Source organism: Amborella trichopoda, chromosome 9, assembly GCF_054954075.1.
Source record: "Amborella trichopoda isolate Santa Cruz 75 chromosome 9, AtrichopodaSantaCruz75HAP2 v2.0, whole genome shotgun sequence".
NCBI lineage: Eukaryota > Viridiplantae > Streptophyta > Magnoliopsida > Amborellales > Amborellaceae > Amborella > Amborella trichopoda.
In genome coordinates, this window is record NC_142344.1 from 45,619,404 (window position 1) to 45,634,442 (window position 15,039).

The 15,039-nt window shown below is 36.1% G+C and overlaps 1 protein-coding gene across 23 annotated transcripts in view; it reads left to right on the forward strand.

Moving 5' to 3' along the window:
* Window positions 1-15,039, forward strand: part of MRL1 (Pentatricopeptide repeat (PPR) superfamily protein) — a 46,383-nt gene that overhangs the window by 18,580 nt on the left and 12,764 nt on the right. For 22 of the 23 annotated variants that reach the window (XR_016041464.1, XR_016041463.1, XM_088848058.1 and 19 more), the window contains 4 exons: window positions 9,625-9,860; window positions 9,985-10,073; window positions 11,737-11,785; window positions 12,060-12,153. Coding sequence is in view for 21 of the 23 variants with exons in the window: in XM_088848058.1 (XP_088704184.1) it covers window positions 9,625-9,860; window positions 9,985-10,073; window positions 11,737-11,785; window positions 12,060-12,153 (468 nt within the window). In the remaining 2 variants the exon portion in view is untranslated. Of the gene's footprint in view, window positions 1-9,542; window positions 9,568-9,624; window positions 9,861-9,984; window positions 10,074-11,736; window positions 11,786-12,059; window positions 12,154-15,039 lie in introns of those variants that run through there. The other variant, XM_088848054.1, reaches the window with a different exon arrangement.

A 15,039-nucleotide genomic window follows, 5' to 3' on the forward strand; every position in this document is an offset into this window, starting at 1 on the left:
TCTTGTGGCCATGTCCAGGTCATTATTATATTGCTCTTCTAGGTCATTATTATATTGCTCTTCTGTATCATTCCTGCTTGATAGCGTATATAAACTAGCTATCTCCTTATTCATCCTATGTTTGGCAATTCTTTTACCATTGTTAGCATTAAGAATTGCCGCCATCTGTTTTTTTACATTACTAGGGACACTACTGCATGCAGTAACATCTCCCTTAACCCCTGTCAAGTGTTGCTTGAACCTATGTACCCCACTACTTATCACTCTTTGGCAGTAATTACAAATAATTTTGTCTTTTTTGTTGGGATCAAGTCTGACCCCATGTTGCCATGCAGAGTCTTCTGCAGATCTTGACATGATTCAACTATTTTAATATGTAAAAAGTTAAAAATTAACCTGACAATTCAACAAGAAAAATAATCACCATGTGTAGTGATAATATGTTGGGGTAGTTCATGTAATCATATTTGTTGTTATTTGTTATTGCAAAATACCTCTATTGACAATAATATTTTCGTACATATCAATTACAAACATACAGGATAATATAATACAAAATGCAAGCTCGAAACATGGCTACAACTCAATTATCAAGAACATACATTTTTTGCATTAAAAAATTAATAATAAAATTGAAAAAATGCAGGATAATATAATTGTCATATATGCCACGATTTTTTTACAATGATATTCACGTTAATTCCATACGATAATACAATCTAACAGCATGTATTTTTTGCATTCAAAATTTTAAAAATTGAAAATACATTTTTAATGCAAAACTACATAAAAAATATAAGACAGTTTTGCATTAGAAATATAATAACATGTATGTTTTTTGTATAAATATTCTATCAACATGCAATTTTTTTCAACAAAAACTTTAACAATAAAAATTAAAAATTTGGTTTAATACCTCATGATAATCAAAACCTGGTCACTATTTTCACATCTTTCGGAAAATCACGATTTTTAAAGTAAAATCCATCATGTACAAAAAAAACAAAACAAATAAAAACAATTCTTCACAGAGCCACCTAACATAAGTTCCAACTCAAAAATGCATTAACAACAGATTAAAAAAATACAGTTTTGCATTAAAAATATAATAACATGCATTTTTTTGCATAAATAATCTACCAACATACAATTTTTTCAACAAAAACTTTAACAATAAAAATTTAAAATATGGTTTAATACCTCATGATAATCTAAACCTTGTCACAATTTTCACATCTTTTCGAAAAATCATCATTTTTCAAAAAATTCCTTCATGGATAAAAAAAAAAAAAAAAAAAAGTACAGCAAATTTTCCTAAAATTTGATCATGGATTACAAAAAAAAATTCGATCATGGATTAAACAACAAAATCACAAATTTTCAAAAATTTCGATCATGGATTACAAAAAATTCGATCATGGATTACAAAAAATTCGATCATGGATTATAAAAAATTTGATCATGGATTACAAAAAAAAAAAAAAAAACAATTTGATCATGGATTACAAAAAATTCGATACAAAAAAAAAAATTCGATAATGGATTACAAAAAGAAAAAAAAAAAAAAAAAATTTGTTCTTCACAGAGCCATCTTACATCAGCTAGTTTAACTAAAAAATCCACCTCCAAGCAAATAAATTACATCCAATTGAGTACATTTTCTGATAAACAACAATATAAGGAATCAAACCCTAAATTTTGAACACATTATCATCTATAAATCAAATCAAATCGATTAAAATGAAAAAAATACAAAAAACGCAGTTCTTCACAGACAACAGTCATTGAATCTAAAAAATGAAGCTCAAATTGAATAAATCAGTTCAAATTGAGTATATCTGATTATAAACAAGACTATAACGATTAAAAACCCTAGAAATCTAACACATTAATTGTAATATATCATGAACAAAAAATCGAAAGGCGGAAAAAAAAAAAAAACAGCAAAATTTTTTTTTCACACACATCACTGTGTTCATCTAAAAAATCAGGCTGTAATTGAGCAAATTAAACAAAATTGAATATGTTAAATGATAAAAGACACAATAACGATTAAAAACCCTACAAATGTAACTCATTATTTTCAAAATATGCGGTGAAATTGATCATATGGCGGAAAAAAAAAAAAACCCAAAGTTCTTACCTGGTTTTGTGAACCCGAGCCTTCAATCTCCAAATTACTCTGTTTTTCTCAACGATTATCACAAATTCGTAACAGAATGTTTTAATGAACAACTTTGCGATCAAAATATCTACAAATATTCACAGATTCATGCCCTATTTGGCATGAAACACAAGGAAAGGCGGAAACCCTAAAAACCCAACTTTTATGATAAAAAAAAACAAAATTTCTCCACCATTTAATTCATGAAAAGGCTGAAAAAATCTGTATAAAGCCTGCATATTCGATCACAGGGCAAAAAAAACAAAAAAAATGATAAAAAAATGACAAATTTTGAAGAATCCCGTGAAGAACACTGTGCAGCCCGTGTTCTTCACGGGACTCACCGATTCCGTACAGTGAATCGGCGAGTCACTGTACAGAATCGCCCGGTTCTCTCTGGAACCGGGCGATTCCGTGTTTTTTGACTGATTCGGTACGTCCAGTGTCGATTCTCGAGTCGAACCGGGCGACTCGGCATTTTTTTAATCACTGCATCAAACATGATTGTTTTGTGTCGATGACGTGTATGTGCATGTTGACACGAAACCCCAAACATATTTCAAAGTGTCCATGTAAGACTGATATTCTCCCTTTAAACATGGCCACTTCTATCGCAAGAAATACTTCAATGGACCTAGATCTTTAATTTCAAACTCCCTTGCAAAAAGTTATGGAGTTGCTGAATTTTCTTAAAATAGTACTTGTCACAACAATTTCATCTACATATACAATCAGGGCATTGGTATTGACTTTCGTATGCTTTACAAATAAGCGATGGTGAAAAACTCATAGCCGGCGGACGCCCAAGAACAAGGGCGGGCTTTGTACAATTTAGCTGGAATTGAATTTTTTAAGTATCCATAGGATTTGGTTTTCCAATCTAAATATTAACAAAATATCATTTTTAGTTTGAACTATTCACAAAATATAGGCCCAAACCAGTAAATATGCATAAAAATGTTCCAAGTGCAAACATATAAAAATATCACAAAAGAAAAATAAAAAATAAAAGAATATCAAATTATGATACATTATATACCAAAAAAGTACCAAACCCTAATTCAAATATTGTAATGCACTAGGCTTTACAAAATGGATTCGATATGTGCCTAAACCCTTAAATATCTACAAAAGATTTCAACTAACAACGTGTAAAAATATCATCAAAAAAACAAAAGAATTAAATCATAACAAACTATACAAAAAAATTCCAAACCATAATTCAAATGTTGTAATGCACTAACCTTTTCAAATTGAAATTGATATAGGCCCAAACTGGTGATCTTTGGTCGCCCACAAGTCCTCTTATGCAACTGGTCCAAGTTCCAAAAAGTATCGGGAAGCATATCTTTTGATTTCGCAAGATATAAAAAATGTTGATTTTTTTTTTTTTTTATCTTGACAGAAATTTAAGAAACGTATTAGGGTTTTTCACCCTCCAAAATACACAGATGGTTTTGGGGGGTTAGAATGCCCCCAAAACCCTTTCCACCCCTTTCTAATGGGGAAAATGTCAAAAAATGGCCCTGGCTGAGGTCTGCCCTTAGCCAAGGTGCACTGAGGTGCTGCTGAGACACCCACCTTGTGGGGAAGGCCCAGGCAGTGCCTTGGGCACCTAGAAGAGAGATGCCTAGGAAGCCCGCCTAAGAGGCCTCTAGGAATATTGGCCTCCTGGCAGCCTAGGTGGCCTGACAGTCAAATTTTGGATATTGCAAATAAGTTATGGTCTACATGATTCTTTGTATGGCCAATTCTTTGAATACTACCACTAAACCTCTCAAACCAAGCTTGGGGAAACTGTTAGTCAACCTCTCAAACCAAGCTTGGGGAAACTGTTAGTCAACCTCTCAAACCAAGCTTGGGGAAACTATTAGTCTACAAATGTGTCTTCTCAATATTTAAACTTTCCCCCCATGTTCAGGAGCCCTAAGTCTACGTGGAGGTACCATGTTCCTATAGTTCCCTATAAAGGAATGCATTCTTGATACCAGTTGGTGCAGCCACCACTCGAAGTTAGCTTCCAGAGACAAAAGGGCACAAATGAAGTTCATCTTAGCCATAAGAGCAAATATCTCCCGATAGCCTATTCTATCAGTCTTTGTGAACCCCTTGGCAACTAATCATGCCTTTTGTCTACCAAGTATACCATTGATCTTGTGCTTTACATTGTAAACCCATTTGTAACGAACCAACTTCTAATCTTTAGGAGGGTCTACCAGTTCCCTAGTATAACGTTTTTGATTAATGCTCTCATCTCCTCGCACATGGCCACTTTCCACTTGGGTTGAGCCAACACTTTGGACAATAGCAAGACAAAGAAAACACAAAAGCACGATAGGAAGGAGACAAGGACGCATACAAAACAAAGTTTCTAGTTGGCAACTTTGTCCAACTTTTCGTACAACAATGGGCAGATCAGGATAATTACATTGAGCTCTAGTGGTATTACTTGGATCAAAGGTATGCAATGGGCTTGAAGGCCTATTAATTATCGTGGTCTTCACGTATCTTTCTGTTCCCACCAAATATAAACTTTTTAATTCTCTCTGTACGATCATGAGATTGCTCCCCATTGTCCTTTTGAGTTCCAGAACCAGGAAAAGATGGGAATAGGAAGAGGGCCAAAAGACCTCTTTTCCACACTAAGCTCCCCCCAAAGAGCTGCAGAAAAAGGGGGGACTTCAAAAGGCTGTATCCATCGAGACAAATTTCTTTCCTGATACTCCTTTGGATTACAGATTCGGTATTCAACTTTGTATGGTTCGGACCAAGAATGCGAGCATAGCAAACACAACCAAAGACTAGGGGAAATACAAAAATTGGACTATTAGGACAGAAGTTTATAAGGAGATTTGTAATCAAACACGAGATGGCATCCAATTGATAAGATAGGATGCAGTGAGCACAACTTCAAACTAGAATTTCTTGGGCATATTCATACTCAAGAGAAGAGCACGGCCAACCTCTAAGAGATGTCTATTCTCTTATTCAGCCACACCATTTTGTTGTCGTATGTATGAACAAGAATTTTGTTTTTGTATATACCATGTTCTTCCAGATAGAATAGCAGCTCTCCATCACAATCTCCTCCACCTTGATTGGATCTTAGTATCTTAAGTTTAGTATCGAACTGAGTGTGGATCATCTTTGAAGGACCTTGAAGACGTTAGGAACCTATTCTTTTGTTTTCATAATAGGGATCCAGTATGCCGAGAGTAATCATCCACAAAAAGAACAAAATGCCGATAGCCAAAAATAGATGTAACAGGAGAGGGACTCCAAAGAGTAATCATCCACAAAAGGAACAAAATGATGATAGCCAAAAATAGACGTAAAGGGAGAGGGACTCTAAACTTCAAATTGGGCAATAATAAATGGAGCTTTATTTTTACTAGGTAAAAAAGCGTTCCTACAATGTTTTGACAGTTCACAAACCTCACATTGAGACTTTGAGACGCTAGTCCAAATGATCAACTTAGGAAACAAAACTTCCAATGTTTGAAAAGATAAATGACCGGTCAGAGATGCCATTGGCAAGTCTAGAATGTAGAGACCACCAGCTTCATGACCATTGGCAATCTTTCTCGTATCGAGGTCCTAAAAAACACAGTGGAGAGGAAAGACGAATTACACTACAATTTAGATAGACATTTAAGTTTGTAGCAAAACTAGGAACATGTAGAACTGATGATAATGACATTTGAGAAGAAATATTTGAGTTCCTTTTCCAAAGATAGAAGAAAATGATCCATCAATAATCCTAACTTTGTCCCTACTAGATCAAAGAGAAAAGAAGAAATAAAGAATACATACAAGTCATGTGGATTGAAGCTCATGAACAATATTCCAGGATTGTCCAGATGGACTAAGCGAAGCATGATGAGAAAAAGCATGAATACTTGAATGTAGAAAAGATGAAGAAGTAGTGGATGGGCTATCTATCTGAGTGAGTGTCTAGGGAAGTTTCTCAATCTCCTCTTTAGGAACTGATATCATCCTTTGGAGTAGAAATTAGAGGTTGGATTGCAATAGGTAGTTGTTGTACCAGCAACAACTAAATCTCCAGTCAATGAAGCATTATGAGCATTAACTAACATTGATGGTTGAATGTAGCTGGCTGGCCAACTAGATAGCGTCAAGATTATTTAATATGACCATTTCTTCCATAGTGATGACTTTTCAGCTTACTTTATCTCCTTGATTAGGCCCCCTCTCCAATTTTCCGAAGTCCAACCCTCTTATTATTTTTAGGAGGTAATGAGTCTGTGGCAAGGGCAGATTGATCAAATATTTGAGCAGGCAACATGACATTTTTCCTACTCTCCTCCATTTGGAGAAAGGAATACCCTGGTTGAGTTATGGAAGAGCATCCCTACTGGGTATTTGAACCCTAGGTAACTCGAACCCAAGGTTTAATCCACTAAGAACCCAAATTAACAATTATGTTCCACAAACTATCTATATTTTTCCCCATCTTTCTTAGGTACTGACTTAAAACAATTGATAGTGGTCCATCTCCTGCCACGAGCTACAAAGTAAGGGGAAATATGTAGCAAGAGTCCTGTCCTCCTATTGAACATCTGCAGTCCCCTACCTTGGTTGGTACATTCACGCCACATTTATTCTTTTGGAGTAGGTTTAGTACACTAAGTCACAAATCTCTCTTGCAGTTCAAAGGAACAAGAAGCCTCTACGAATCGATGGTTGCATAGTGTTTAATAGCCAAGACATTACAATTAAATTTTCAGTTTCCCACTTCTCATGTGAGGGATCTATTTCTTGGGGTTCAACAATCCAGGGTTATAAACATTTTAGCAGACATTGACTACTCTAAATAATTTGATGCATCGAGTTTAACAGTTGTAATCCATGGATACCCATATGGGAGGTCACACCTGGACTATAAGAGATGGTAGAGTAATCACTAATAGTAGACATGCCTGCGACAACATGGGTAGTACAAACTAAGAAAACATGCTGATCAACACAATCAGCAACTCAACTTCCCATAAGGATTCAAGACCATCCATACAAGAAATCTCAATAAGCGTTGAGTCTCACAACTCAAAAACAAGGGCGCCACATATTTAAGGGTTCCGACATCATCATCAAATCATCGCAACCAGATATACGATTTTTTTAAATCATCCCAACTAGATATGGGATTTTGAGCACCATTGAGCCTTCCCAACCAAGCCTAGGGTTTTTAATCCAACATTAAGAACTTGAAGGGTAGAAATCAATAGTGAAATCAGGGTTTTACATTCATAATTGTTTTTCAGATTTGGGGATTCTGACCATACGAATGATAGAGCACATGATCACATGATTAGGGTTGCAAAACCATTGCCAAGTCTCCTGCTCTGATACCAAGTTAAAATATAAAGCCCAAATGAAGAAGAAGAATAAGGGAGAAGAAGATCAAGAGAGAGGGTGAGAAGAGAAGTTTAGAGAGAGAGGGAGGGAGAGTGACACTAAGACCATACGAGGGAAGAGAGGGAGTCACATTGGATTCTACCTGACCTATTTGGCCATTTCTTTTGATATATGTATATTATTATGGGAAAATTATAGATACCTCCCAATTTCAACTTTCTACACATCCTATCCCCCAATACTTTTTGTATCATACCTTAAACCGCAACACTATTTTTTCTTGTATTTACCCCCCCCAGTCAAATAGTCAAAGCATTTTGAGGCCAAATTGCCCTTTTTCCCTCTCTTCCTCTTTTCAACATTCTTTTTTATATTCTCTCTCTCAAACTCTCTACCTACTTACCCAAAAGAATCTTTCTCTCTCTCATCCGTATTGTCTCTATATCTCTCTCTCTACTTTCCCCGAAAACTTCTCTCTTTCTCTTGTCCCGAACTCTCTCTCTATTAAGCAAAAAAACTTCTCTCTCTCTCTCTCTCGTCCCGAACTCTCTTTCTAGGGCATCGGGATCTTTGGGACAAGAGAGAGAAAGAAGTTTTTGGAGAAAGTAGAGAGAGAGTGTTTCTTTTGTGTAAGTAGAGAGAGAGTTTGAGAGAGAGAATATAAAAAAGTATATTGAAAAGGGGAAGAGAGAGGGAAAAAGAGCATTTTGATCTCAAAATGCTTTGACTATTTGACTTGGGGGGGTAAACAAGATAAAATAGGGATGGGGTTCAGGATATAATACAAAAAGTATTGAGGGGTAGGATGTGTAGAAAGTTGAAATTAGAGGGTTATCTAAAATTTTCCCTGTTATTTACTATTATACAAGACGTTTTTTAAGTGATGAAAAAGACACATAAGTCCTTAGGGACTTAAATAGAGTATAAACTTCAGCATTCACAAAAACCAGCACCTAGCTAACACATTTTCCTTTACTAACTAAGATGCTCATGGCAAAAGGTGCCTTCAGAGAATGAATCTGATTTTATCTTTATAGATGGAACAATGTGAAACGTTGTTTTCCACCTTATAAACTCATGCCTACCTCACCCTTGCATGCTTATCAGGCTCATAAATCAGAGCGTATTGTCCTTTGACATCTTAGAAAGTCTACTGGATCTATTTATCAAAAGAAAATAAAAGAATAACAGAAACCCTACTGGATATTCTCTAAGTTATCCTACCCATAAAATGTGGCTTCAGAATTGTTCCCTTTTAGGTGATCCTTCTAATTGATCCACATAATAGAGCAAAGCAGTTTGAACTTTGAATTTGCATCTTGACATTCTTATGCTCATGCAAACATGTTGAGACCACTTCATTATCAGATGCAGTGCACATCTTAGAGAAGATATCAAGGTTTGAGTGGAGAAGAGAGTTGAGCTGGAAATCTGTGTATATGTTTCTAAGACCTTTGCATGTTTACTTTTTCTATATGACTGTATTATCTTTGAACAAACATAGAATTGCATAAAATCCACAAGAAAATGTAGACTGCCCAAGGGACAAGAAAGAAATCCCATCAGTCTCGAGCTTCGAACTTCGTCACAGTTGAGACATGCTATATATAAGCCGTATGGTACTTATTGTGAAACACAGAAACTTACATGCCACCCAAAAAGCATGAATTTTGTGTGGTCGTGGGTAGCAGAGGTCTGTCTTCCAATTTTTGAAAGGATAAGTATAGATTTGTTGCATTTTTGTAGTGTTCACTTCCTTGCGATTGTCTCTTTAGTTGAAGTATCTTTAATAATTTTTATCTGTTTTATTGATGCGTAATATCCCTTTTTCAGTTTATAAAGTAAAATATGTTATAAAATAATCATCTGGAAACTGCTTTACAAGAGGATTGTTGAACACTCTCTTTTGTGATCTATTTTCGCATGCATATTACTTCTCAGTTATCAATTACACAAGTAATATACTGCTTAATTATCTGATGCCATCTGATTTGTGTTGAAGCTTGTTTTAATAGATGTACCTTGTACGTGAGGAAGTTACGTTCAAGCAAATTGGGTACCTATGGTTTTCTCTTTTATGGCAGGACATCATGGGCATTAATGGTCTATCGTGAAACAGTTTCAGCTGGTATCATACCAACTATGGAAGTTTTTTCACAGGTTTTGGAATGTCTTCAGATACCTTATGATCCTGTATTGAGAAATAGTCTTCTAGATGATCAAGGAATTAGCATTGATGTTTTGAGATGCCCAAATGTATGTTCATTAGTAGATGGATTTGGGGAATACGACCCCCGTGCCTTCTCCCTACTTGAGGCAAGTGTGGAACTGCAAATATCAATGCTTCTAAATTCGGTTGTTTTTTAACCCTTTGAGATCTGAGGAGCATCAAGGCATCTCATAGTTGTGATGTATACTGAAATGATTGCCTTGATTGAAGGAAGCTGCATCACTTGGAGTTGTTCCTGGTGTCTCTTTCAAAAGCAGCCCCATAATTGTTGATACGAGGATGTTACGGATTCATACAGCTGAGGTGAGTTTGTTTCTTGTTGGGACATGGAACAAAGGGTACTTTTTACAGGTTTGTAGGCATCAGTGTGCTGCTGAACTTTTACGAATTTAAAGCCGTTGTCTACTTACATTCTGATTCCTATCCAGTAGTAGACAGAAACTCAATTCATGTTGTTTTCCTCTGTAGAGATGCTTAATATTTACAGGAATGTACCAAACATCTAATCTGTAATTTGTGGATCCAGTAATGCCTGTTCATCTCATACAACAGGCATAGCTGAGTAACAGTCTTCAAATGTGATTCTTACTGCTTCATTGTGATTAGTTTTTTATTATATGATTGTCTTGTGCTTTATTTTATTGGACCTATATCGTTTGTAAGTGATCTCATTTCTTTAGCACATTTCTTTGTCATACTTCTTGAGACTCAAGACTTTGAAGGATTCATAATCATGACCATGACATGATCAATAGCATCTTCTGTACCCCACGTCATACTACACAATATGACCTTTTACTTCAATAGCCAGATCTCAAGGGAGGAGCATTAATTGAAAATGGGCTTGGGAAACTGTTTTAGAAATGATGGGCCATTGTGTCAAATGTTCCAGTGAATCTGACACTGTTTTCATTATATGACAGCCTGTGGAAAAAATATTCGTGTTATTCACCTAAACCATTTCTGGATTGTAGATTAAGAAAGAGAATGCAAACTTATGAAAAGTTAAGAGTTCAGTAAGAAATTTTTGCTATCTACACGATCCCATATATTGGCCATAATTAGGTGTTTTTTCCAATAAAGAAACCAGTAGAATAATATACTTTTCTTGGAAAATATATGAAACTTGCGGTATATTTGTATGCCTCTCTTTCCTATGTTTTCTTATTTTATTATCTCTAACATTCAATTTCTATTAAAATTAGCATAACCCAGTACATGAAACAGCAGCAAGAAGATGCTGTTTTCAGCATCTTACTGACTTGAACTATGTTTGCTTTCATTTCTTGTATCTTGATTTGGAATGGTTCATCCATTTTTTATTTTTAACATAATATAGTTAGATTACTCTCTTTTAGGTAACTTGGCCCAAAAATTCTTTAAAAAAAGGAATTAAGGAAATACACCCTGGAGCCTTCACAAATCAGGTAGTACAACCCCCTAAAATGCCCCAGGTTTCAATACATAATATGAAGAGCAACAAGGAATTAAAAGGATTATGAGTTGTAAAATGCCCCTCCACACACTAGAACACATCCCCCTCCTGTTCCGCACCATCAATTATGAAGAGTCTCTCTCTCCACAATTGTCTCTCTCTCCATCTCCCTCCCTCTCTCTCTCTCTCTCTCTCTCTCTCTCTCTCTAGCACGCCATGAGTTAGGACCTCTGGTACCAACATTTCTTCTGATCCAGGTTCATAGTACATATGTGCTTTTAATTCCGGATGCAGAATTCTATTGTTACGCAGTTGAACTGTAAAGCATACATGCAACATGGATACACAGCATGTGCACACCATATCCATGTGCTCAGACTATGACACTTGTACTCATTCCTCTTGTTCCATGCAATACTTGTGCATGCTTTGTGATGGATGTCCATAGAACTGATAACTTCAGCTTTTATGAGCAAATGTTGTTGCTGTTGTTTTTCCATTCGACTGATTAAGTCTCTCAAAAATGGACAGGTGTACTTTTTAACTGTTCTTAAGGGTCTCAAACATCGGCTAGCTGCTGGTAATGTTGTTCATACTGGTCAATCTAATTTATTTTATTGTTTCTTTTTTTTTCTTTTCTCTTTTTTCATTAGTATTCATGTTTTTCTACTTCTTTTTTTTTGAAGTTAACAATCATGTTTTTCCTCTTTTATTGATGGAATATGGCATTTGCACTTCACTGGCAACGTTTGTCTAAGCGCTATCTTGCTTAACAAGCTTTTGGCTCTTGTACAGTACGTTCGTGTGTTGTGATTATTCTTTTTTTTCTTATATTGCTTGTGACAATTTGACAGGTGCAAAACTTCCAAACATGACTATCATACTTCCAATAGAGAAGACCACAGTTACATCAGGAAATGGAGATAAAACCGTTAACCTGTCTGGAAGGTGAGTTACTGATCCTGAAGATTTTTAATGTGTGAATCATTTCCATATTGTCATTAACATATTGTGATCATTAGGTGAGGTTATTCTGATCTATCTTCTGTATTACTGATCTATAGTGGAGAACCTTGAGTATATCATCCACTCTCTAGCCAGTTGTTTGTAATGTTTGCCAAATTTGTGTTTAGTTATTTCTATTCCTTTTTTCCCTATTTCCTTCATTTTCTTTTCTTTTTTCCTTTAATTTGCAATTAGGCTGCCAAAATAGAATAGTGATAGTACACCATCTCTCATAACTATATCATTACGAGCATCCAAAAAATTGGTTGGGAAAAGATAGCATCCGTTGATTAGACTATATGAGATATCAAGAGATATCAATTGATATGGCTGACCACTCTACCACTGAGCTACTAAGAAACAATGGGAGATTGATCTCACAGTGTTCAACTCCTCTTCTCAACCCATGACCAATATGGGCCCAAAGCTTCCTATGTAACTTCCAAAACTTTGTAATGGCTCCATTCCATGTCTCATTTCATAGGAAATCTCAACAGATGGTTCACAGATACAACATTTGTGACTTGGTGGTACACACGTTATCTTACTCTAATAGTTCTTGTACAGTACTGTGAATAGTGCCATGAACAGTACTGTGAACAGTGCTGTAAACAGTAAAAACTAGAGAGAGAAAGGAAAAAGAAGAGGAAAAGAAAGAGAAGAGAGAAAAGATGAAAGATAAGAGAGAGAGAGAGAGGTGCGTAAACTGATTGCACAGCCCACATGCACCTCTTAAACTTTATTTATAATAATTGGATGATAATATTATAGAAATTCCCTTTAAGTACTTTACCAAAACCTAATGTCCTAAAGTTTATAAAAATAACAAAGATACCCATGCTACATTCAACACTCATAACCACATAATGTTTTAATCTTTAACACTCACCCTCAAGCTGGAGTATCGATATCACCCCTGCCAAGCTTAGAGCAAATCTGCTGAATCTGGTTATGGCTAGGGGCCTTAGTAAATGTATCAGCCAATTGATCCTTGGAGTGGTTATCTGCGTACTTGTCACTTTCTCTTGAATAAAAAGGTAATCAATCTCAATATATTTTGTTCTCTCATGAAAAACTGGGTTGCTAGCAATATATATGGCTGCCTGATTGTCACAGCTCAGTAATCAAGGATCTCATTTCCTTCATCAAGGTTTTCAACCACATCAGCTCACATGCAGTGGGAGCTATGGTCTATACTCAGCCTCTGCACTAGGCCTTGTTACCACACTTTGTTTCTTGCTTTTCTTGTTACCACACTTTGTTTCTTGCTTTTCTAAGTCACCAAATTTCCTCCAACAAAGGTAATAATAGCCTCTAGTAGATCTTCTGTCTGATTGGGATCTTACCCAATCAGCATCAGAATAGTTGTCAATACTAAAACATTCTTCCCGTAGATGAGTCCTCGACCTGGAGTCCCCATCAAATATCTCAAAATCCTTTTTACGTCTTCGTAATGTGGTGTTCTGGGGGGATGCATAAACTGACTCACTACTCTCACACCAAAGGCTATGTCTTTCTGATTGATTGTGAGGCAGATACGTTTTCCTACAAGCCTTCTGTATCTGCTACGGTCTTCTAACAAATCTCCGTGATCCATTGACAGATTCATACTTGGATCTATAGGTGTATCAATTGGCTTAGCACCTAACATTCCTGTCTCTGTCAACAAATTTGTTACATTTTTCCTTTGAGACGAACTGATACCATACAGGGACCTGGCTACCACAATTCCTAGAAAATACCTCAATTGTTTCAAATATTTTGTCTGAACATACCATTGCAGATAACCTTTCAATTTATTAATTCCTTCTTGATCACTCCATATAATAATGATATCATGAACATAAACCAACAAGATAAAAATTCCAATGGATTGTTTCCAAATAAATATTTAATGATCCACATGCTCCTTTGAAACCTATATGCCATAACAATTTTGCTAAACTTCTCAAACCATGCACGTGGGGACTGCTTCAATTCATAAATTGCTTTCCTCAACTTGCATACTTTGTCTAACTCCCCCTGAGCAACAAACCCTGGTGGGTGCTCCATATATACCTCTTCTTGTAGATCATCATGAAGGAAGGTGTTCTTAACATCAAGTTGCCACAGTTGCTGACCCCTTATTTGCTGCTACAGGTATGAGCACTTGGACCGAATTAAGCTTGGCTACTGGTGCAAATGTCTTAGACTAGTCAATACCAAAGGTTTGTTTATACCCCTTGGCCACTAGCCTGGCTTTTAACCTCTCCACATATCCATCTGGCTGATATTTAACTGTGTACACCCAATGACATCCAACCGGTCTTTTTCCTGCCTAGATATGAGTAAGCTCCCACGTGCCATTTGATTGAAGTGCAACCATTTCCTCATCCATTGTTTCTTCCATCCAAAATGTGAAAGAGCTTCTTGACAGGCCTTGGGTACAAAAATGGAGTAAAGAGCTGAGGCAAAATTTCTTATAAGAAGAAAACAGTTTCTCAAAATGTAACAAAATGAGCAATTGGATGTTTGGTACAAGACCGCTGACCTTTATGAAGTGCTAACTGAAGATCAACATTATCATGCCCAGGAGTGGGTTCTTGAACAAAGATAGGATCCGTAGACGAAGATGAAGATTGATTGGTTGGCTGAGCTGGTGGGGATGACACTTCCTTCACTTTCTTCCTCATAATATACTTTGTAGGACTACTCCTGTGAAATATTAGAAATAGGAGGAGAAACAAACTCTTCATGAGTAGACACTTGACGTGATGCAAGAGGGTCATCAAAAGAAATAGGATCCGGGATAGGAATGGGAATAGAAGAGGAAGGAGGAATGAACTTTCC